This window comes from Caloenas nicobarica, chromosome 1 (assembly GCF_036013445.1).
Source record: "Caloenas nicobarica isolate bCalNic1 chromosome 1, bCalNic1.hap1, whole genome shotgun sequence".
Classification (NCBI taxonomy): domain Eukaryota; kingdom Metazoa; phylum Chordata; class Aves; order Columbiformes; family Columbidae; genus Caloenas; species Caloenas nicobarica.
Window position 1 is genome coordinate 119,706,725 of NC_088245.1, and position 22,257 is coordinate 119,728,981.

Here is a 22,257-nt window from a genome sequence, read left to right on the forward strand (position 1 = left end):
AGTTTTAGTGAGAGGAGGGTGCAGTCAAGTTTCTACAGCAGGTTTTCTCATCTAATGTATCTAGCTCAATGCAGGACTTGGCATATTCCAAGCAATTGTTTATAGCTCCTGCACAGCACATCTGCTTTGAGAGCTGATTTGTGACGGAAGTCTGCTTGAATGGAAATGGTAAATTTGATTTACTTGTGAAAAATAAGTGAAGAATTCCATAGCAGAACATTCTTGGTCACAATGTACTTTGGATTATAAGATTTAGTACAGAAGAAAGGCCCAAACCACACAATTCAGATCCAACTTTCAAGCATCAAAATTTTGATGTTAATCAAAACTAGGGTTTAGTTCATCCATTCATGAAGATGCCAGTGTAGCTTGGAGCTGACCTTCTGCCTGGATCTTCCCATCTCCCTTGGGATCCCCCAGGACTGTGCAAATCCAGGGATCAGACCCTTTTGCAGTTTGCAGCAGAAAGCCTCAAACCACACACACAAAAAGCTTTTTAAAGGAGAAGGCAGCTTGGGCAGAAAGAGGCACCAGCAGAGAGAACTAAGCTGTGTGTTTGCTCTGGGTCTCTGGAAGTGTGAAAGCAGGATTAGAATGCATGTTTCAAGGTAATAGTGATTTCCCTGAGAGGCTGGAGAGTAGCTAAAGTAAAACAGGTATGTACAAAAGAAAGAGAACAAACATGGGAAATGGTACTGGGGGAGAAACAAGAATTAAGCTTGGAATTAACATGCAGAAACAAACAGGAAAATATGTCTGAATTTCCAGAGCAGGAGGCAAGGTTTGTTGTTCAGCAGTGAGCTTGGTTTCTAGACACCTGCTAGAAAGTCTGAGCTTCCTCAGGTGTTTCCTGGGTCATGGGGGGAAAGATTGGCCACCATCTGCTCATCTCTTTGTGAAAAACAAGCTAAGACAACACATGTGGCTTTGGACTTCACAGTGATGTAGCACTGGTGTTACCCTTACTGCTAACATATGTAGCAAAGCTGATGGGGCAGCCTTGGGGGCTGAGCCAAGGAGGACCAGAACAACATGCGTGATGCTTCGCTAGCTGCGTGCCTGCGGCTGCTGGGGGAGATGCCAGCAAGCCAGGGTGCATGCGAGTCACTGGTCTCAGCAGCCATGCTGTGGTAGGAACTGATCCTTTATGCCAAAACCCTCAGGGAGGGCAACCTTTCCCTGGCAGGAGAAATCAGGAGTGGATGAGCAGTGTGGCCGTGAGTCACCTCTCGTGGGCACAAGGAAATGGGATTTCTTCCAGCTTTCCCTTTGGCGAGATGGTGCACAGAAGCTGATCACAGTATTGCCTGCTGTCTGTTCACATGGCGGCAACTCCAGGCAGAGCTTGGCTCCTCACCTTTACAAAGTCATCAAGGGAAGTGAAGCTCTTTCATTATTGCGCTTAAGATGCAAGTATACCGCAAAAAATGTTTCTAAAGTCTCTCCTCTTAAGGAGAACCGACCTCCCCCTCTGCTTTACAGCCCCTTGCCTTTTATTCATTATGAAAGCATTTGGCTTTAGGAACAGAGACAGTTCTCACATGAACGCATACACAAAAGAAAACAAGTACAACACCCGTTTCTGTAGAAGAATATATTATTTAGCAGATCAGTTTAAAAGTTAAAAAAGAAAATCTGTACATCTTTGAAGGTTTTTCATGTTGTTGCTTTTTGCATCCACGAGGATAAAAATATGCTTGCACAGTGGTTTCAGCTTTGTGCTCCCTTCTCTGCTCATGCTGAACGTTCCTGTGAACTCTAGCTGGACCAGGCCACAAAGCGAAGCTGCAAACTCGTTAAGGTTTCTTCTGATTTCTTCTAGTGTAGAAAACAAAAAAAATTGCATCCACTATGCTGGCTTCTGAATGTACTGTGAAGACTATAAAATTCAGAGAATAATACAGAGAAATGTGTCATCAGGGCCTCCTAGGCAAACAAAAATATATGCCAGGACCCCTGTCAGAATATAAGCATCTGTTAAGCTATGCTGCAATTAGCATACTGCTGTACACACATGTATATAGTATCTCGAATAAAACAAGTTTTTCTTTTGTTTTTGGATGCCAGTGGATCATTTTCCAGAAAAGGCTCCTTAGCTAAATTCTGCTTTGTCTCTACAGACTGTGGTAAGCATGGTCACCGAAAAGGCAAATCTGCTGAAGATTTGAGCCGTGCTCCAACCTGTGCAATGTCCACAGGGGAAGAAGTCCTGCTGGGGGGCTGTGATGGGCATGAGAGGATCCTTCGGTGCCCCATGGCAGCAGCACCTGCATGAGCGGGCTGCAGGCTGTAGACAAGGCGCCCAGGCAGGCAGGTGTGCAGGCAGGGCATCCCTGCCTGCCACCTCTCCACATACATGGTCCCAGCTAGGTTTTGATGTAACCACCACATCTGTTTGGCAAATACAGCATTTATCAAAACCAGAATAACCTTAGGGCTTGTGTTTTGCTCAGAGACCTTTCATCTCACTTTTCGGTACTGCTGGTGGTCAAACTTTCACTTTTCTTTTTCTGCAACTGAAATGAAGAGCAAAGCAGGATTAATACCCCTGACTCACACAGTGACACTTTTCACCACTGCTGTGAGTCTAACGCTCATCTCTGCACAAGGCATGCACAACATTTCTTGGGAAATAACAGGCAGCAGCTTGGTGTATCGCAGTCATCACAGTCATTTTTATCCAAACAGCTCTGGATGTATGACCTGAGTAAACAGCACTCAGTCTTTCCCATCATTTGCTGTGCTGGGCTCTTGGATTATTAACCAACTCCTCTTGTTTCAGGATATTTCTGAATTCAGGCATCTCCTATTTTCCTAAGACTTCTTGTGACATAATTAAAGCTCCATCAGTTTGTAAGAAATTTCTGTTTTGACAGCTTCTGTAAACCAGAAGTGAAATTTCAGTGCAACTTGAAAGATGAATAGGACTCAGAAAGTCTGGCAGTCATATTTGAGTTCTTCTTCCCTCCTCTGAGAAATGCTCCCCTCTAAACTGAAAAATGCCTGAAAGACTTTATTCTCCTTTATAACTTAGTGCCCCCAAAGCATGTGCTCTTTGATTAACCAGCCCTAGCATTTTGGCTGCTGAGGGGCTTTTCCTCCAAAGCACTTGAGAGGAGGCAGGACCTACACCTGAAAGCTACTATTCACCTCATCTATTCAGAGATGATCAAGTGAATGAACTTTCATTTGCCATGTAACAAACACTATCTGCACAACTAACACTCCAGGGCACTTCCTAATATATTAATGGCAGAGTAACAAATAGTGTCCTGTCTGCAGGATCAATTTGTTAATGTGATGCCATTTCACAGAATGGTTGGGATTGGAAAGGACCTCTGGAGATCATCTAGTCCAACCCACCTGCTCAAGCAGGTTCACCTAGAACAGGTTACACAGGAATGTGTCCGGGCGGGTTTTGAATGTCTCCAGAGAAGGAGACTTCACAACTTCTCTGGGCAACATGTTCCAGTGCTCTGGCACCCTCAAAGTAAAGAAGTTTCTCCTCATATTCAGATGAAATCTCGTATATTTCAGTCTGTGCCTGTTGTCCATCATCCTGTCATTGGCCACCACTGGAAAGAAACTGGTCCCATTTGGGCAGGGTTTGTCATCTACCTTGGCAGGGAAAAGCAGCACTCAAAGAGGCATGCAAGGAAGGTGTGCAAGGCCCAGTGTCACAGGGGACTCTGGGGGGAGCTGGGCCAGCACCCAGCTGCTACACTGGGAGCGTGGGGCACCCGCTCCCAGGGCCTGGCCTCCATCTCTGCCCTGTCAGGCAGTGCAGATGTGGCCAGAGAGAGAAAACATGGTACATACATGGTGGATTCTGCAAGGGCACATTCCTGCACACACTTACTGCTTGTGGTACATGCCTTTCTCCAGCTAGGTGTAATGAACGAGTTTCTCATAATAATGATTGTGCCATAAGCATCCCTACTGTTTTGGAATTAAACCGCTAATAAATTATAATGTTTGACTTATTGACTTATTCAATCATAAGGTTTGCTTCATCAATAAGATATTTAGAGCTTACCTCTTTCATAGCATCATCTATCTGTTTTAATTCCTCGTATCGGTCCCTGGATTCCCAAAGGGGCTGGAGCATCACCTCCTCCACTTCTGGAAATAGCTAGGTGAAAACAAGAGGGAGAATATCAACATTTCCCTTTGTGTTCATTAACCTATACATGCTAGAAATGGTCTGAAAGGCAGAATGCGAACCATACATCCCCTTTCCCCTGGCTAACTTAACACCTGTTGAAGCAAACACTGAAGCTCTGCAAGTCCCCACTTTTGTTTCTGACCTTGGGTGACTTACCTTTGTTACTGTTTCGAACATGGGGATGAGAACAAACTTCAGGAAGCCGATCTGTGCTGTTGGCTTGGTCACTTTATCACGATCCATGAATGGTGCCACTGGAAGCCCCTCAGATTTTTCTCGGTCACTCTGGAACACACAATGAAAATTATCTAAGCTAGCTCCAGTGTGATATTTGATATAATTTACTTGACAACTTTCTCTTGTCACTGCTCTTGCCCTTTTGGCTCAAAAATCATTTATATGTCAAACGAATTTGGCACCCACTTCACAGTGATAGCATTAGGATTTCTAGGTTGCTATTGTCCTTCACCTGCAAATTACAGTCAATTGCATTCACTTTCTTTCTGAATAGCTTTTCTTGCTGACATCCTCCTCCAACTTTCTGTGAAAGAAGCCTTCTCATGCTAGAGCTAGCCTGGGCTGTCAGACAGCAGAGCACCTGTAGCTGAGGTGGGATTCAGGAAGAGCAGCAATTTGTGCAACTGCATCTCGCCCTCATTCTTACCTGCATAAAATATTCCTCTAGTAAGCAATCTACCCAGGGCTCCGCTATTTCCATTGGGCGAACTTCATTGGAGATATCACAGCATTTTATCAGTATCATCTTCAGCTGAAAGAGGATAATACTTTAATATTGCAGTCTTCTTGCCAACCCTTTTCCCTCATCCAGAATCTGAGCCTTTACAATACAATAGGAGGCAATGCTTTCAAACAGAAAGGACAGTTTTAGGATTAAATCAGAGGTCTTAAATGATTTAGATTCTTTTCCACTCTCTCAGTTAACCTGTGTAAATAGCTTATCCCCTCTCTGCCTCTGTTTCCCTGTCTGTAGCACTGGAATGTGTCACAGTGGGATGTGCACTTATCTGCTGCATGAAGAGATTCAGCTGCAAATGACCATGAAGTTGTTTGTGGAACACTCAGAGGCAGCTGGGAGAGGCTTCCCTGGATGTCGAAGACAACAGGATTAGGAAGGAGAGGAGACTAGAGTTTCTACTCTTGTGGATACCTTTTGCCCCACAGAAATGGACAATAATAATTTGTATCCTGACAGAGCAAATATATGTTTTCTCTTGATGGGTCTCCAGAATTTCTAAAGCTGGAACAATCTATTTTGTATAGAACAGTTCCAAATTTTAATTATTTTTGGTGGGGCAGAGAATGTAGAAAGGATTAATTTTTGATAATGTATATTGAATCTTGTTTTTTGAAAAAACGGATGTTAATCTACAAGCTTTCACACTATGCACAGAGAAATAATAATCTACAAAACCTCCTTACACAGGTCATGTGTTCTTCATTTGAGAAATCAAAATTTTCCATTTTTTCCTTGAAAGAGTCCAGTATTTCTGCATGTCTTGCCATGTCTGTAGCCAGGATTAAGGTAATTATCCCCTAGCAAAGAAAACATGTTCACATATTAACTCGACGTTCTTTACAAAGTCTATTATTGCAGAGCAAAGTAGGGTCTTTTCTTACATATACAACATCTCAGACGAATTACACAGCACTGAAGGGGGAAATTTCTGACTTGAAACTGGAAGAGAGCTGTAAAGAGTTCATGGCATCAGAAGACCATGGTTGGATCAATCTGTAACACTGATGGGATATTCCAGAGCTATTGAGTTTTTTTCCTTTCTGATTGACTAATTGTGGAAAAACAAACTGTACAACAGAATGCTAAAAGCCACACTCTGCCAAGATCCACTTTTGTCTCCTTGGAAAGCACTACAGGTTTTGCTGCTAACTCTTAGTGGCCCTAGGAAGAGACAAAGGTCAGTAGATGTGGATGTCCTCTGTGCTCATCCTCCTTGGATTAAGGGCTTTGAAATATCCAGATGCAGCCAATATGTTAGGAGCTCTGTATCCTTCTGTTAGGCAGAGTTTATGATGGGAAAACATGTGGTTAATTTAAAGTTGCAGGTTTTCATACTGATCTATCCATTTTGGGTTCATGCCTGCTTCCCATGCATTGGCATGCACCAGTAACTCCAGCCAGACTGGTATCTGGGCTTACATTGGTCTGCTTTTTCATTTGGTGTTTAAGGAAGGTGTAACGTGGAAACTAAGACTGAATTTTGGTCTGTAGTGCTCTGATGGGAATTGTAGCATTGTTCACTGTCTCAGAGGTAACTGTGATGACTCCCAGTCCACCAGAGCCTCTTCCAACAGTACAAGTGCTCTGCTGTTGTAAATCTTTTCCCATTTTGAAGCCCCTCTTAAAATCAATACAATGTTCTCTTAAAGCATAAACTTCTGCCATGAGAGCTTAATTCTTTCCCAGTCAGAGCTAACTGGCTTCTTCAATAATATAAATATCTACCCCCAAAATGTCATAGGCTTTAATAGCCAGGATATATCCATTATTTCTCAGCAAGACATTCCAGGGAGTGCTGCTGTGGAAATTTTCCAAGAATCCCTCTTGGATCCTTCCATTGTGAGGGGCTTTTTCAGTCCTACCCTCCAGGGAAAATTATTCACTTGCATTGTACAGCAGGGAAGTCTGTGCGTGCTTGCATCTTCAGGAACAGTTTGTACGACACAGATGGGAGCAGCATTCATACCTGTCTTATCTGCTTGAATTGGTCCTGGTCGACATTGGAGAAAATGTTGTATTCTGGCTGGGAAATGATCTGGAAAGCTACAGCACAGTGGTGGTTCTCCAGTGGGGAGATGTCATTGTAGCGTACTGCAAGCTCAGTTCGTGCATTTATCTGATAACTGATGTGAGGAAAAACAATGAGAACTCCTGCAGACACACACCAGCTGCTCTAAACCATGCTGCTTACTTTTGTTTACATTCTTTTTGATACTTATTCAATTAGCTGCAGTTTATTTTTTGATTGTTAATACCAAATCAGACTTTAGACAAGATAGATATCATTTAACATTGTCTCAGTCACTATTCCCCTGTAGGTTTTTTAAAAATTATTATTTACCAAGTCTCTGTAGCTTAAAATGACATAGAACAAACACAGAATCATTCAACTCCCCACTAATGTTAAGAGAGAGATTCTCACGGATCCCAGTCAGAATTGGGTTCTGCCCTTATTTAATAAATGACTACAAATAGATTAGATTCTCTCTCTCTCTTTTTCACACACATACACACACATAGAACTGTCCAAGGGTCAACAATTCTAATTGCCTGACATGATAATAAATAGAATAATATGCACCACATGATTTATAATTATGGAATAATGTGTAAGTTAAACCACCCTTTGCATTTTAGTGTAATTATTCCATTTCAGTCAATGGAGCTATAATAATTTATGTCCTCTCTCTCAGTTGTAACACATTTTACCTTGTTTTCTCAGGAGTGAGGGAAAACATTGGAACAGAAATCTGAAAAAGCATTTGCCTTACAAAGCCCAGGACAGCTGGCAACCCCAACCCAGACCTGAGTTTTCTGCATGAAGCTTTGCCTTGGCCCATGTGTGAGTGGACAGCCAAACCTTGAGGGAAGGTCATGGCCAGCTCAAGCTGTGAGAAGGAAAACCTGATCTACCAAAAATGCCAGCTGGTATTACTTTCCCAGGAAGGAAGGAAGGAAGGAAGGAAGGAAGGGAAAGGAAGAGAGAGAGGAAGAAAGAGAGAAAGAGAGAAAGAAAAAGGAATAGAGAAAGAGAGAAAGAGAGAGAGAAAGAGAGAAAGAGAGGAAGAAAAAGAGGAAGAAAGAGAGGAAGAAAGAGAGAAAGAGAGAGAGAAAGAGAGAGAGAAAGAGAGAAAGAAAGAGAGAAAGAGAGAAAGAGAGAAAGAGAGAGAGAAAGAGAGAAAGCGAGAAAGAGAGAAAGAGAGAAAGAGAGAGAGAAAGAAAGAAAGAAAGAAAGGGAGAAAGAAAGAAAGAGAGAAAGAGAGAAAGAAAGAGAGAGAGAAAGAGAGAGAGAAAGAGAGAAAGAGAGAAAGAGAGAAAGAAAGAGAGAGAGAGAGAAAGAAAGAGAGAAAGAGAGAAAGAGAGAAAGAGAGAAAGAAAGAGGGAAAGAAAGAGGGAAAGAAAGAAGGAAAGAAGGAAGGAAAGAAGGAAAGAAAGAAGGAAAGAAGGAAAGAAAGAAGGAAAGAAGGAAAGAAGGAAGGAAAGAAGGAAGGGAAGAAAGAAGGAAGGAAAGAAAGAAGGAAAGAAGGAAAGAAGGAAAGAAGGAAGGAAGGAAAGAAGAAAGAAAGAAAGAAAGAAAGAAAGAAAGAAAGAAAGAAAGAAAGAAAGAAAGAAAGAAAGAAAAGAAAGAAAAGAAAGAAAAGAAAGAAAAGAAAAGAAAGAAAGAAAGAAAGAAAGAAAGAAAGAGAGACTTACGTGTTGTTATAGCCTGGATGGTCCAAGTCATGGCATACTGCTGCAGTCATGAGAATCAAGATGTCAATTTGGGAAAACTTCTCCTGTAAAATGCAAAACATTAATGTAGTATTATGATTTGTACTTCCCCTACCCCTATAACTGTAAAGAAGTGAAAAAAACACCCACATTTACTTTTCAGAGAAATGCAAATCTGAGCAAAATGAAGTATTTTTCCATAGATCAATTTACTTCAGTCAAGAAAGAGAATTCTGCCTTCCATTCCCGTAAAAATGACTCAGATTTGCCTTTGTCTCATTAAATAACAGCAGCTCAGAGGAGGCAATTTGCTTGAAACTTGCTATTACTGCAGAGATCATATAAAAGCACTGAGATATTAGTACAGTCTCTGACAAGTCATTTGAGCAACCTGATTAGTTAAGGGAGGGCTGGAAGACAGCTTAGTTGCCATTGCATTCTGCCTTAAATAAAGTTATGAAGAGTGAGGAAAATTAAGTGTTGCATTCCCACAGCTGCTGCATAGGATGACCTTCCATTGAAGCAAGTTTTTCTTCATACTCTTATTGGCAAGAAAATAGACTTGGGTCAGTAACTGAGATGTCTAACTATGGAGAAGAAAGGGCTTTTTTAACTGAATAAAATTTGGCTTGTACAGAAATGAAATTAATATATAAACACAGGTTATCCAGTCAATGAAAATAAATGATGCCTGTAGTTTGGGTTAGAGTCCAGGCTGACAGAGAATCTTGCATACAGTACTCGCAAGGCATTATTTGCAGTAGCTCACCCAGATGCAAGCATGTATTTGGAGAAAACCTCTTGTGGGAGCATTTTGTGTCAGAGATGAAGACCGTGTCCATGGATCAGGAGGCTGTTGGATCTGATTCATAGATATTTCATGCTATCCGAGTGTCAGAAGATCTTCACTGTACAAATTTGGGATATCCAGGAGGTGAAGGTAGCTGCCCAGCAGCCTCAGAAAGCTGTGTGGGTGTTGGGGTCTGGGATGGGGTGGCTGAGTGGGCAGCGGTGGAAATGCAACCCTTCTTTTTTCCCTAGGGACCAAACAAGTGCAGCTGCTCATTGCTTGCTAGCAAGCTGGTGGCCTGTTTTGCAAGAAGTGGCAAAGGTGTCGTGGTGCTCAGCGGATGAACATGTGCCCCATGATGGAAATCGTGTGATGCTATTGAGGTGGGGACATACCTGGAGGCTGCAGAGCGAGATCATGCTGTACATCATCTGGGTCACGCAGAAGCAGTGCCGGAAATTATGAAAGGGGTTGTTTCTGTAATTGTCATGAATACACAGCTGCAGAGAGAGGAATTGAAGCAGTCAGAGACAAGAGAGCTCTTTCTTTAAAAAAACATGACTAGGTATGCTTCCCAGCCTCCCTGGAAGCACTGTATATCCCTACAGCAGTCCTGTGGAGCCCAGTATTATTTTCTGCTAGGACAGAGTGACAACAAAAGGCCCTCTGACACTCTCTGCCTCCCTGGGGAAGGGTGAGAGATTACTGCCTTTCATGAATTTGTCAGCAGGTAAAGCTCATAGCAGCTTCTCACACCAGCTAGCAATGGGTAAACATCTCAGCACAGCTGCAAGCGCATCTCAGTCTTGAGAAAGGACTCTGTCGTCTCATCCTGAATTTGTATTTCAAACCATGTTGTGGTTAAATGGTGACTTTGGGGTGTGTGAAGAACTCGAAGTACATCCCCATTTCCCTCTCTCACTGAATGCAAATAGCCGCTTTGAAATCTGCAAGGCTGAAATGTAGTTGTGATTTCATTTGCAAATGCTCAGATGTAGCACTTTGGGATGTGTTGCTTGGCAAAGTGAAGATGTGAAAGTGCATGCACTAACATACCTGTATGAATTTCCTGAGCTAGGCAGCATGGGAGAGATTTAGCCATATATAGGCACATGGGTCTGATTTTGTGGATTTTAACTTTCTATAGATCCTGGCTATGTGCCCTCATTGCAAATGCAAGCTAAAGTTGTCTTTCCATATGTCCTCGCTGCTGTCAGCTGGGCAAGCTGAGGGCAGCTAGCACAGATGGGTTAACACATGCCACAGACGTTCTTCCAATGCAGTGGGTAGCCCTGGGTGTCCTGTCCTGCACAGAACAGCCATGCATCAGCAGCACTGCTGGACCCCTTCTGCTGAATCCTCTGTAGCCTGGACCCTAGAGAGCCCTTATGCACATGCTTCAATTACTGAGAATGAATTGATGACATGAATGGAATTCTTGTCCCCTTCTTCAGCTAAATAGTGAATTTACTTCAGGAGTCCTCAAGCCCCATCAGGATCAAACCCTTCAACATGGGACCTGACTTCTAGGAAGCCTCAAAGCTCTGGATGAGATCAAGAGAACTGTGGGCTTTCAATGCTGCTTCAATATTTGGGGGCTTCATTGCAAAAGCTGTTCAGATTACTCTGCAGCAAGGACTTTAGAAATATATTACATTATATTAAAATGAATAACTAATGGCACATACAGTTGACAGCCAGGCTCACACGTGGTGGGCAGCATCTCACAGCCTCCACATGGACACTGTGGTCATGCCCAGGCACTGTGCAATACCTCATGGATGGAATGTATATATCCAGCAGTGGAGACCAGAGCATCTCAGGGGACTCCTGACTCGGCACGCTGAAGGGCTGGATTGACTGGGTTGTATTAGTCATTCTTTCCTCCCCTTTCTGGAACATTTCTGTAGTCAGTGGATGTGGGAGCCAGAAAAGAAGCATATGCATGAGGTGGATTTTTCTCACCCACTTAAGTTCAAACTGATGCCCATACTGTGCCTGGGGAAGTATCACAGTTTGAAGCAGAGTCTGTGGGGCTTTTTAAAATCATCTTGCTTTCTGCGAAGCTTGTGTCTAAGAAAGGAAATCTCACCCTGTCTTACTTTTGTAGAGAATACATTACAAACTCCCCTCATTGTTCAGAACAAGGCTGTCTTAAATGCTGGTGGTAACAAATCCCTTGGAGATATAAGCTAACAGGAAGCTGCCTCCAGTAATGTGTGTGGGTGGCATGTTGATCTGTATTGACATAACACCTTGTTTCCCACGTTTTCAGGCTGTAAGACAGGAGGAGGAAATTTTCTGTTTTAACTACTCTGTGCTAGCTTTGATTACATTTGGTTTCATCCCACCGCTTCTGGTCATCTGCTTCCTAAGGTCAACAATACTGAGCTTTTCATCTGCCTTCTTTGGGGAGAGATTTCCTAGGTCTTGGTCATTTTTTATGTCTCCTTTAATGTAGTCATCCTGTTTTCCTAAAGAGGCTTGACCAGTCCTAGGCATAGGATTCCAGGTAAGGCTCATGCCCTCTATGGAGACATGGTAAAACGGGTCCATTTTATCCCTTTTTCCACTGTCTGCTCAGCCTGATGCCTCGTTAGCTCCAGCAGCAGCAGCACGCCAAGCGCTGACAGGAACAGCCCCGGGCACGCTGGTGCCCAGGTGCTTTATGCCTTTGCTACACTTTGTGAGATGATGAATCTGGTCTTTTGCTTTGCGTTTTCTAGCCACGTTCTGAATCTGTGGAATTTGTTCAGGCCTTTCTGGGAGTTTATATCAGTCCTATAAAACAGTTCCCTCTATTCTGTTCATACTCTTTAGTTAATTAGAAGAGATTAGCGAGATATAATTCTTTGCTATAGGAATTATATGAAACATCTGTATAATGAACTTCACATCATGATATTTTTCATTACTGTTTCAACCAATTTGTCAGGCAGAGATGTTAAGTTTTACTAGCTATAATACTTCAGGCTGTCCCCAGGTCCTTTTCAAACAATGGGTAAAATATTTACTGTTCCCCAGTTCTCTAGGAACATGATGGGTTTTTCTGAGAAAGCCAATATATTCTTCAGCTTTTTAACAAATTCTTTCTTGTGCTTTCTTTTGGACATGATAACATTGATTTTAAAATACTCCAGTGTTTCTTCTTTAGATATCTTGGTTTTGTTATGATCTCATCTTTATCATGTCTTGCATCTCTGCAACATGCTCAGCATTAAAAACCAAGGCAAAGGAAGTTATTTATCTACTCAGCAATTCCTTCGCCTTCCTGCCTTGCTCTTTTACTCCCTGTGATTTAGCACGTGACGATTATTGCACATACTGGGGTTTTTTTGGCCATATCTGAAGACACTCGTTTCCATTTACATTAGGTACCAAGAGCATTGACTGGAAATGTACTGATTTCAGTAATAGAAAGCTCAGCAAACAAATGTAAAAGAGTTAAAAAAACATCGTCTGTTAACACAAGAATGCAAGCATCGGCTGAAGTGCTTAAATTTTAAGAATTTGTGTAGATTGCCTGCTTTCAGTGGGATTACTCGTGTGAGTCAAGTTAATTCCATGACTAAATGTTTTGTTTATGAATTTTTGAATTGGAGAATTTGCAAATATCAGTAATTTGAAATACTTACCAACCACCTCTTTAACGTGATAGGATTGATGTTGAAGTCTTTTACCAACCCAAGATCATGATACATATGTTCCAAACAGCTCAGCATCTGCAGCCAGGAACAGATAGGTTATTGGCCTGGTAAATATCACTTTTCTTTATGATACATTGCAGAGTGAATTTCCTCCTTGCAAGCATCGAATAATTGCAGAGCTCTCTTGTTAAGATGAAAGAAAGATGTTCAAAGATTGCATGATTAAAGACAGTGCAAGAGGGGAGACAGAGAGGTTCTGAAAGCTTTTTGAAGGAGACAGATTGCTGTTGACTTCATAGGTTTTCTGCAGGGCTTTCAATCACACCAGCTCTCTTTAGTAATTGTGATTCATATGTATCACAGCAATTCCTTCTCATGAAAAGGTATTGCCATTTTTCTAATTCAGCTAGGATATGTTCTGATGCTCAATAAAATCAGTGGGAGTTTTTCCAATGACTCCAAAGGCCCTAACCTGTACAGAAATGGATCAAATCCTAGCTGTATAGAAAATGACAGCAGAAAATAAGAGGTCCTTAAAGAAACATTTATTCCAGGCATGTGTCAATATCTTCTTTCTTTATGGTTTCCCGTGAGTTCCTAAATCCACCCTCTTAACTGAAATTTCTTGATTAATGAAAGATCTCCTATTATAAAACTGCAAAACTGCAGCAGGTTTGTGACCCTTCACTCCCATAAAACAGAAACTATGAATCCCAAAAGCTGAAATGCAAAGGCAGGCTGCTCTTCTGAGACAACAGCTGCTCTGTGGTAAGAAGGGGGTTGCAGGTAGTTTAGCACTACCACTCCTGGTCAATATTCCAGGTTTCAAAATATTGCAAAAGAAAGGTATTGTCAATCTGATGTGTCTGGGCACATGACAGCTGCCACTGGTTCAGAAATGAACAGACTTCCAGAAGTTCAGGAGTTTACGTATCCACATTCCCATTTCTGAAGGCAAAATCTGCAGGGGATGAAATTATTATTAGCATTATATTAGCAGATGCAGTTCTTAGGCTGTAGACTGATCCAGGAGTTTTAGCATGAGGAGTGTAATGTCACAAATACGACCTTGGAAACATTTTTAGTTAGGTTTCTGTTATTTAGGCTCTTAAAAACTCTCCAGAAAAGTGATTTCATCTAATGAAACTTTATATTTATCCAGGGAATATACATAGTTCATGCAGTAACAAGGGGCTGGTTTTGAGTCATGTGAACAGGAAGAGAGAGACTTTCCTACAAGACTTGAGGGACAATGTCACAAGCTGAATTGTGCTCAGATCACAAGGCCAGCATTTTGCTTGTCTTGTTCCTAGTCCCTGAGGTAGAGTGTATGTTTCACAATAGTTTCAGAAAACACTTTCTGAGACAATAAACTTCATCCAGAAGGGCTGAATTACCTTAAGAAATGCCTCTCTCCCTCCAGCTGCTGCCAAGAGAGCTTTGGGTGGGTGGCAGGGTGATTCTGCATCCCAAAGCTCCTGAGCACATGAGAATCTGTTTTCATTTTTAGCTTTCTTAGTCAACAGCTCACATACTGGACTCTTCTAAGGCTTGAAAGTCAGTGGGCATTTGAGAAAGAGAAGGCAATCTTGCTGCCTAGCTCCATTCATTGAGATGCTGCAGGGCACAACATAATCACTTTGCTGACAGAAGACTATGGTTTATAACCTGCCTGTCGCACATTGAGCACGTGAGCAAATGCTCATTGCTAAACAAGCATTGACAGAATTGAAATATTCTCTGTAAACATAAAGCAGAGATAATAGAGTGAGATAAACCCTTACGGTGCTCAGCTCGCCGGAGTTTGTGCAGTATCTTATTTCTGAGCAGCACTTAATTCTGTGCCCTTGCAGGGCACATCTAATCTCTGCACCCTCTTGCTAGCCTTGTTCGTGCCACCATATAATGTTTCCTGGTACTCTGAATGACTTACTGTGCTAAAATACTATGGCTCAGCACACAAGAATCCGTGGATAATGGTTTTTGTCTCTCCCTATTCTTTCTTAATAGTCAGAACAACAATGACCCAACGGTGTTATGGTCCACCTGGCAGGTCATAATTCTCTCTTGCTGTAAAGACCTGACAGGCATTCAAAAGCTGGGGGTGAGCCATTTTTCCTGAGCAGTTGTATGGCCGTCGTACAGAGAAAAGGGGCTGGAGAGGGAGCAGTAACTACACAGCAGCAGCCTCAGCTCTGCCAGCCTGTGTGAATGGGAGATAGACCTAAAGCCATCAAAATTCCTTTTGTTACTCTACCAACCAGATGAAATATCCCGAAGGAAGTGTGCTGTTACTGTGGGTGGGGTATGGGGTATTTTTCCCTGTTACATTGATCTTCAGGTGCTGAGCCAGAATGACTTGTATGCACAATATCTGATTCAGAAGGTAATGAAGGTGATTGTTGCTGGGGGTACTACTAGAACCATCCAATCCATCCTCTGGTAAAAATTCAACACTGAAATCCTGATTTGGGCCTGTTCTCAGTTACGTCTTTCCTAAGTGAGCTTTGCTTGTATTTGCTAAAGCTTATTTTAGATTATATTATAATCTGTCCATTACAGAAACATCCTTCTCCTTCAAGTTTCTACAGAGATTTACACATAGGTCTTCCAGAACCTGCGGCAACACACATGACAAACAATGCATAATACTAACAGCAATGAGAAAAACAGCAATAGCAATAAGAAAAATAAGAAAATGAAGCAAGAAGAAAATCCTAATATGCTGTGCATGCAGCTTTGCAACCTCTTCAGAATATACCACAGAAAATCCCTTGCCTGTGAATCAATGTGTGCACCTCTGCCTGGCTTCACACAGCAGCACCCTGCTTTATTGATTCGAGCAGAGTTATTGATGATGTGCTTAAGCATATGCTTTGCTAGGGATCGATTTGTTCAGATAGATGGCATTAGAGAGCTCATGTGGCAGTAATGATAGTGCACTGGTTGTTGTGGGACACTACTAGGAAGAAATTAAAGGAAAAACAAAGAGGGGTCAGGATATGATAATCAGCATAATCTATCTGGTATCTGTTAGGAAAAAGCACTGTATTCTGATGTGATATGAAAATTAAACAAGTATAGAGAGTAAGGGGCAGAAAAGGGGAAAAACCCTGCAGACCACCTCAAAGGGCTCTTGTTGGCTCTCAGAAAGGGTGCTAAAGCAGCTAATGTGGCATCCTCACCTCGTTGGGCTCCCACAGCCAGACATCAAAGGTCGGTTTCCGAAGGGCTTCAATGGTCTCCTGGGACAGCATGTACTGCAGACAAAAAGGCAGCCAGCATAAGTGAGGCTCTCCCACCCTGTCATGGGACCTGCTATTGGCACATTCTTGGGACTCCTGGGGTTTCATTTATGTGGGGTTTAACCACATTTCCCAAGGAGAAACCAACTGCTCTCTCCCTCTGCCTGCCCAACCCTCCTCACCCTCCCCATCGGCTGCTCGTGGTCATGCCAGGATATCCACAGTGCCAGCTGGCAGGATGCTGATCAGTGGAGATCCTTACGGAGCAGGAAGGTGGAGGGCTTGGGAGAAAAGGGAGGGGAGCAGAGGCGTCACGGATGGGGTTGTGTGTAAATCCAGCACAGGGATATAAAGGGCACAGATCCGTCCCCAGCTGCACTGGTTCTGCTGCCTGCAGAGCACCAGTAACATTGGGTGCAGCCAGTCATGGCTGAATGGTGTGAAGTGTCTGTGCTTACAGTGTTAAATTAGCTGGTGGGTATGATATATTTACTTTCAGATGATTTATGCTCTCATTCCAAATGTTTTTTCAAGAACGCCCACATTTTCAAATTGGTTGTCAGCCTGCAAGATTCAAGTGATTTTTTAGCATTACGCTCAGAGGCTTAAAACAAAAATCAAGCTCATCAGCCTGTTACAGTTTGTATATGAAATGAAAAAAAGGAATACGTACCAATCCATCTTTTCAAGACTCTATTGATCAGAGTCTTTCTGGGACACAAAAACCTTGTAGCTTCAATTGGCCCATTTACCATGCCTGTTTCTAATTAGTCTGGGCTTACTGTACTGAGCAGGTGAACGAAATTTTCTAAGCCATCAAATTGTTGATACTTAATCCAAGGAAGAATAACACTGAAAATTAATTTTTTCCTCCTTGAGAAAGCAACGATTTTTGCATTTGCATATATAATATGCATTTAATACGATGTTCTGCAAGAAAACTGTGAATTAGCAGTACAGATTCGTTATTTGATAACACTGACATCTTCTTTCAGTGCACTCATCATTTCCTAGCCTCACTGACATTGGACAAATCCAGCACCTGACAAGAAATTTTGCAAATCTGTCAAACAGAACCCAGACTCCTAAAACTAAAACTCCTATGATCTTTGGCCTAAGGATAATACAGAAATACAGACTACCAGTTTACTCTGCAGTCAGTCAGTACAACTCTTTGTAACACTGGTTGTTAATTCAAGATTCTAATATCATAGCAATGCATCAAAGTTTGATCTGACGTATATACTTATCAAAGGACAAAACCTGGTTTAGAACTGATATGTTTCAGAAAAACACGTTAGTGTCAGGAGCACAAGCCTCTTGGTCAAAAGTTAATTAAAAGAAATCTAAGTCTCATGATGTCTACTTCAGAGACCTAGACGTTACTTTTGCTAGGCAGAGGAGAATAAAGAGCCAAACTTATTATTCGTTGCTCTGAAAGGCTCTGAAGACAAATATGCAAGAATGCATGTACATATCATACACCTGCATCACACTGGACCACATGAACTTCAGAGTGGCTGAGCCAGCTTTGATGTGTGCAAGTGAATGTCTACTGTTAAACTGGTTTGCACATGTGTGAGCTGGTGTTTTGTCAAAGTTTGAGCTGGGCACTGAGCAGACATAACCTGGTGGCTTTAAATAATTCCTGTGGGCAAAGACTACTGGTGCTAGGACCAAAAATCCTGCATGCTTCATGGTTTCAGCCTCATTCATCACGGTGAATTTGTACTTGTACTTGCCCAGTAGATATTTTTCTTCAAGCATTACGGTTTTCTCTAGCAAATACATTAACTCATTTTCACAGGGACAATGAATCATTCTGGAGAGAATCCAATGTCACATTTTCTCTTTGTTTCCCTAGGTGAAGCATCTCCATAAATTACTTTTCAAATTAAAAAATAATCCATTAGAGAAAACAGGCAGCAGCACTATTTTCAATTAGAGTACAACATTATAGCCTATTTTTGATTGTTTGCTGTGAGCATGGAGAATAAATAAATGTAACTAGACAAAAGAGTGGTAGATGTTGACAAATGCAAAATGTTCATTAACATTTCAAACACTAATGAGCTTTCATTTATTAAAGACTACTGAGGATCCAACTTTAAATCACCACAGGCAACGACAGCTTTTTCTGTTGGCTTCCAGGGATTTTGGATCAGGCCCTGCATTTAGAATAATGAGGAGGTAGATGGCTAGGGAGTCACGCACTGTGAACCAGCACTTGTCAGGATGGCAAGTATGTGGTAGGATTCTGGGAATCATAGAATCACAGAATAGTTTGGGTTGTAAGGCACCTTCAAAGGTCATCTAGTCCAACCCCCCTGCAATGAGCAGGGACATCTTCAACTAGATCAGGTTGCTAGAAGAGCAAGCATTGCACAGTACCTTTGGGTAGGACGGTACATCCCGCCGGGGAGTCGGCCTCTTGTTTTCGTCCAGAAAGCTGTACTTGCAAGGACAGTTAGTCCTGAAATGAAATATTCAGCTCTTAACATCATGGAAACAGAACCACAGTGCCTCGAAAAATGCTGGAAGTACTCTGGTCATTCAGTAGGCATCACTCAGAGAATTACCCCACTCCCCAGCCTCTCTCTTTTCCAATGTGGTGTTGCTCAAATGCTTTAAAAATATGATCCTATTTAGGATTTTCTCCCCTTGCACAACACCGCCGTTGCCCCTTCTCGATCTATTTGAATTCAAGCAAGGAGTGTCTGTCTTCAGGCATGTATCCATGGATACCCAACCGCTTCTATTTAAACCAAGTAACTTCCAGCGAGCAGCTTGCTGTCCACAGCAGGCATGGTGGTCCAAGGACCACAGAGCCCTGCCAGGGGCCACACTGGGCACGGACAGTGCCACACCTGTGCTTATTTACTGGCATAGGCACCCTCTGAGCCCATGGCTTATTACAGCCCAGCTCCAGGCCTTGTTAAAGCTCAGGTAAGACCGTCCATTTTGATGGCATGACTGTCTTGCCTGCTGCCCTCCAGGCAGGAAAAAAAAGCAGTGATGCATGGGTTCTGCAGGCACAGTCTTCTTCCATCCCTGGTCCTGGAGGAAGGGAGCCACTGCTAGCAATTACAGGTAGTTAACACTTGCCTGGTTATTAACACCAGCACCTGCTGCCAGTTATCTACTTTTCCTTCCTCTGTGTGGGGAAGAGCTCTGCTGTCCCACCTGAGCAGAGGACCATGACGATGAGAGGTGCACACCAGCCTTGCAGCCTCTGCAGAACATCGAGGTTGCTGCACTGCACTGCACTGCACTGCACTGCACCACACCGTGAGAGCAGTTTCTTGCCTTACAGCCATGGGGGGCACAATAAAACTAAGAGCTCTGTGGTGTCACCCATGGCAATCATGGTACTTCAATTCAACATGTGTTTCCCAGGTAGCTGATCAGGTGGATTTAATAACTATCATGTGAGGTTGATCTGCTTGCATTTTGTATTTATCCCTGTAGTCCTAACATTTGGATTATCCTTTCTCATTTTTCAAGCCTTCTGTCAAATGAAGCTAAAAGAAATTCCTCAAAAGAAGATGATTAAAGTATTCCATTAACTTTATTTCACAGAATCACAGAATCATAGAATGTTAGGGATTGGAAGGGACCTCAAAAGATCATCTAGTCCAATTCCCCCACCGGAGCAGGAACACCCAGATGAGGTTGCACAGGAAGGCGTCCAGGCAGGTTTTGAATGTCTCCAGAGAAGGAGACTCCACAACCTCCCTGGGCAGCCTGTTCCAGTGTTCCGTCACCCTCACTGAGAACAAGTTTCTTCTCAAATTTAAGTGGAACCTCTTGTGTTCCAGCTTGAACCCATTACCCCTTGTCTTACTGTTGGTTGTCACCGAGAAGAGCCTGGCTCCATCCTCATGACACCCACCCTTTATGTATTTATAAACATTAATGAGGTCACCCCTCAGTCTCCTCTTCTCCAAGCTAAAGAGACCCAGCTCCCTCAGCCTTTCCTCATAAGGGAGATGCTCCACTCCCTTCATCATCTTTGTTGCCCTGCGCTGGACTCTCTCCAGCAGTTCCCTATCCTTCTTGAACTGAGGGGCCTAGAACTGGACACAATATTCCAGATGAGGTCTCACCAGGGCAGAGTAGAGGGGAAGGAGAACCTCTCTGGACCTACTAACCACCCCCCTTCTAATACACCCCAGGATGCCATTGGCCTTCTTGGCCACAAGGGCACAGTGCTGGCTCATGGTCATCCTGCTGTCCACCAGGACCCCCAGGTCCCTTTCCCCTGCACTGCTCTCTAATAGGTCATTCCCCAACCTCTACTGGAACCTGGGGTTGTTCCTGCCCAGACGTACGACTCTGCACTTTCTCTTGTTATATTTCATTAAATGTTTCCCTGCCCAACTCTCCAGCCTGTCCAGATCTCGCTGGATGGCAGCACAGCCCTCTGGCGTGTCAGCCACTCCTCCCAGCTGGGTGTCATCAGCAAACGTGCTGATAGTGCACTCAATTCCCTCATCCAAGTCATTGATGAATATAGTGAATAATACTGGTCCCAGAACTGACCCTTGAGGCACTCCACTAGACAGGCCTCCAACCAGACTCCGCCCCATTGACCACGACTCTCTGGCTTCTTTCCTTCAGCCAGTTCCTTTTAAAATTATTTCATATATTCTGCATTGCATCTGATTTTAGTGCTTCTCTGTTGGGAACTGGTCTGAATCTCTTTTATTTTCTCCTGATGTCTGCTGTCATTTCTGATGGTGTTGTCTGATTACTGCAAAAGTTACATCATCTTACAATTCATGGTGGTCAGCTGGCTTCAACCAGTGGCCTTTTTCTGTCCTATTTAAGGAGATCCTCAGTTGGTGAAAAGCTGCCTTAATTGTTTCTAAAGCTGTTTCCTCAAAACTCCACTGTGAGGAGTATTAGTAGGACTAAAATAGTGAGATTTGGGCATTCCTTGCCCTAATTGGAGCTGGCTGTCAGGGTTAGCTGAGGGTCAGCCAACTACCTAATTCCCAGCTGCAGTAAGATATCAAAGCCTTCATCCTGCCATGCTGGGGAACACACCAGAGCCAGGATGCACCAGACCTTTATAAATGTAAAACAGTATCTGCAAATGATCGTGATTTTAAATGACACTATAATGTTATTAGCGTCTGCCAGTAGCGAGCGCAAAAAGCAGACTAGCAAAAAAAGCAATTTGAAGGGATGCAAGCAGGGCTGCTTTGCTTTCTAAAGAGGAGCAGAATTCACTGAGTGATGACTTTGATAAACCTCTTTCTGTACAAGAATACAGCTGTGTACACTGTGATATTATTGAAGGAATATATGCACTCACACATACTTATGTACATTAATTAAATTTAGATGTGAACCCTAATCGCGATCGTAACGCATTATCTAGCAAATGATGTTACACAATGGATGACAAGTCTAAATAGGGGCAAAACCATTTCCACTTGCCCTGGGATGCCTCTGTTCCCCCCCACAGCATGCATATATCTCACGCCAATGGAAGAGAGCTTGCTCAGCCGCTCTGGGGTGAAGCACCCCCAGGCTGGGGGCATGGCTGCTGCAGAGCTGTGGTTGCCTGGGAATAGGGAACCACAGCTCATCCCTTTTAATGGCCAGCCACCAAGGAGCATCCTCTCCTTACTCTCATAGCAAAAAAAGTGACTCATAGCCACTCCTGGTTATATACGGAACCAAGCCACATGCAGCTCCTACTCTGAGATCTGAGCCCTTAGGGTAACAGCTGATTGCCAGCAGAGTTTTGTGCAAGGTGGAGGAGCTTTTGTGCAGCTGGGAGGAGGAAGACCCAGCTCAAGGCAACCCAGAAGAGCTGTGACAGGTAGCTACCACATCGATACGGCACAAAGCGATGCAGAGCAGAGCAGGTTAAGCTCCTGCTTCAGCGAAAGCAGCTACGGAGTGTGAGCTCGGAGCAGGCTGGCTTGGGC

General features: G+C 43.1%; 1 protein-coding gene across 7 annotated transcripts in view; it reads right to left on the bottom strand.

The window, feature by feature from the left end:
- Positions 1 to 1,610: 1,610 nt before the first annotated feature.
- The window catches only part of PDE9A (phosphodiesterase 9A), a 54,284-nt gene continuing 33,637 nt past the window's right edge, over positions 1,611 to 22,257 (bottom strand). For 6 of the 7 annotated variants that reach the window (XM_065628632.1, XM_065628613.1, XM_065628649.1 and 3 more), the window contains 11 exons: positions 18,707 to 18,788; positions 16,256 to 16,330; positions 13,059 to 13,145; positions 9,819 to 9,923; positions 8,616 to 8,698; positions 6,889 to 7,045; positions 5,606 to 5,719; positions 4,830 to 4,934; positions 4,322 to 4,450; positions 4,037 to 4,132; positions 1,611 to 2,516 (listed from right to left, as the gene is read on the bottom strand). In XM_065628632.1, coding sequence (XP_065484704.1) covers positions 2,466 to 2,516; positions 4,037 to 4,132; positions 4,322 to 4,450; positions 4,830 to 4,934; positions 5,606 to 5,719; positions 6,889 to 7,045; positions 8,616 to 8,698; positions 9,819 to 9,923; positions 13,059 to 13,145; positions 16,256 to 16,330; positions 18,707 to 18,788 — 1,084 coding nt within the window. In that variant the 3' untranslated portion in view covers positions 1,611 to 2,465. The remainder of the gene's footprint in view (positions 2,517 to 4,036; positions 4,133 to 4,321; positions 4,451 to 4,829; positions 4,935 to 5,605; positions 5,720 to 6,888; positions 7,046 to 8,615; positions 8,699 to 9,818; positions 9,924 to 13,058; positions 13,146 to 16,255; positions 16,331 to 18,706; positions 18,789 to 22,257) is intronic. The other variant, XM_065628660.1, reaches the window with a different exon arrangement.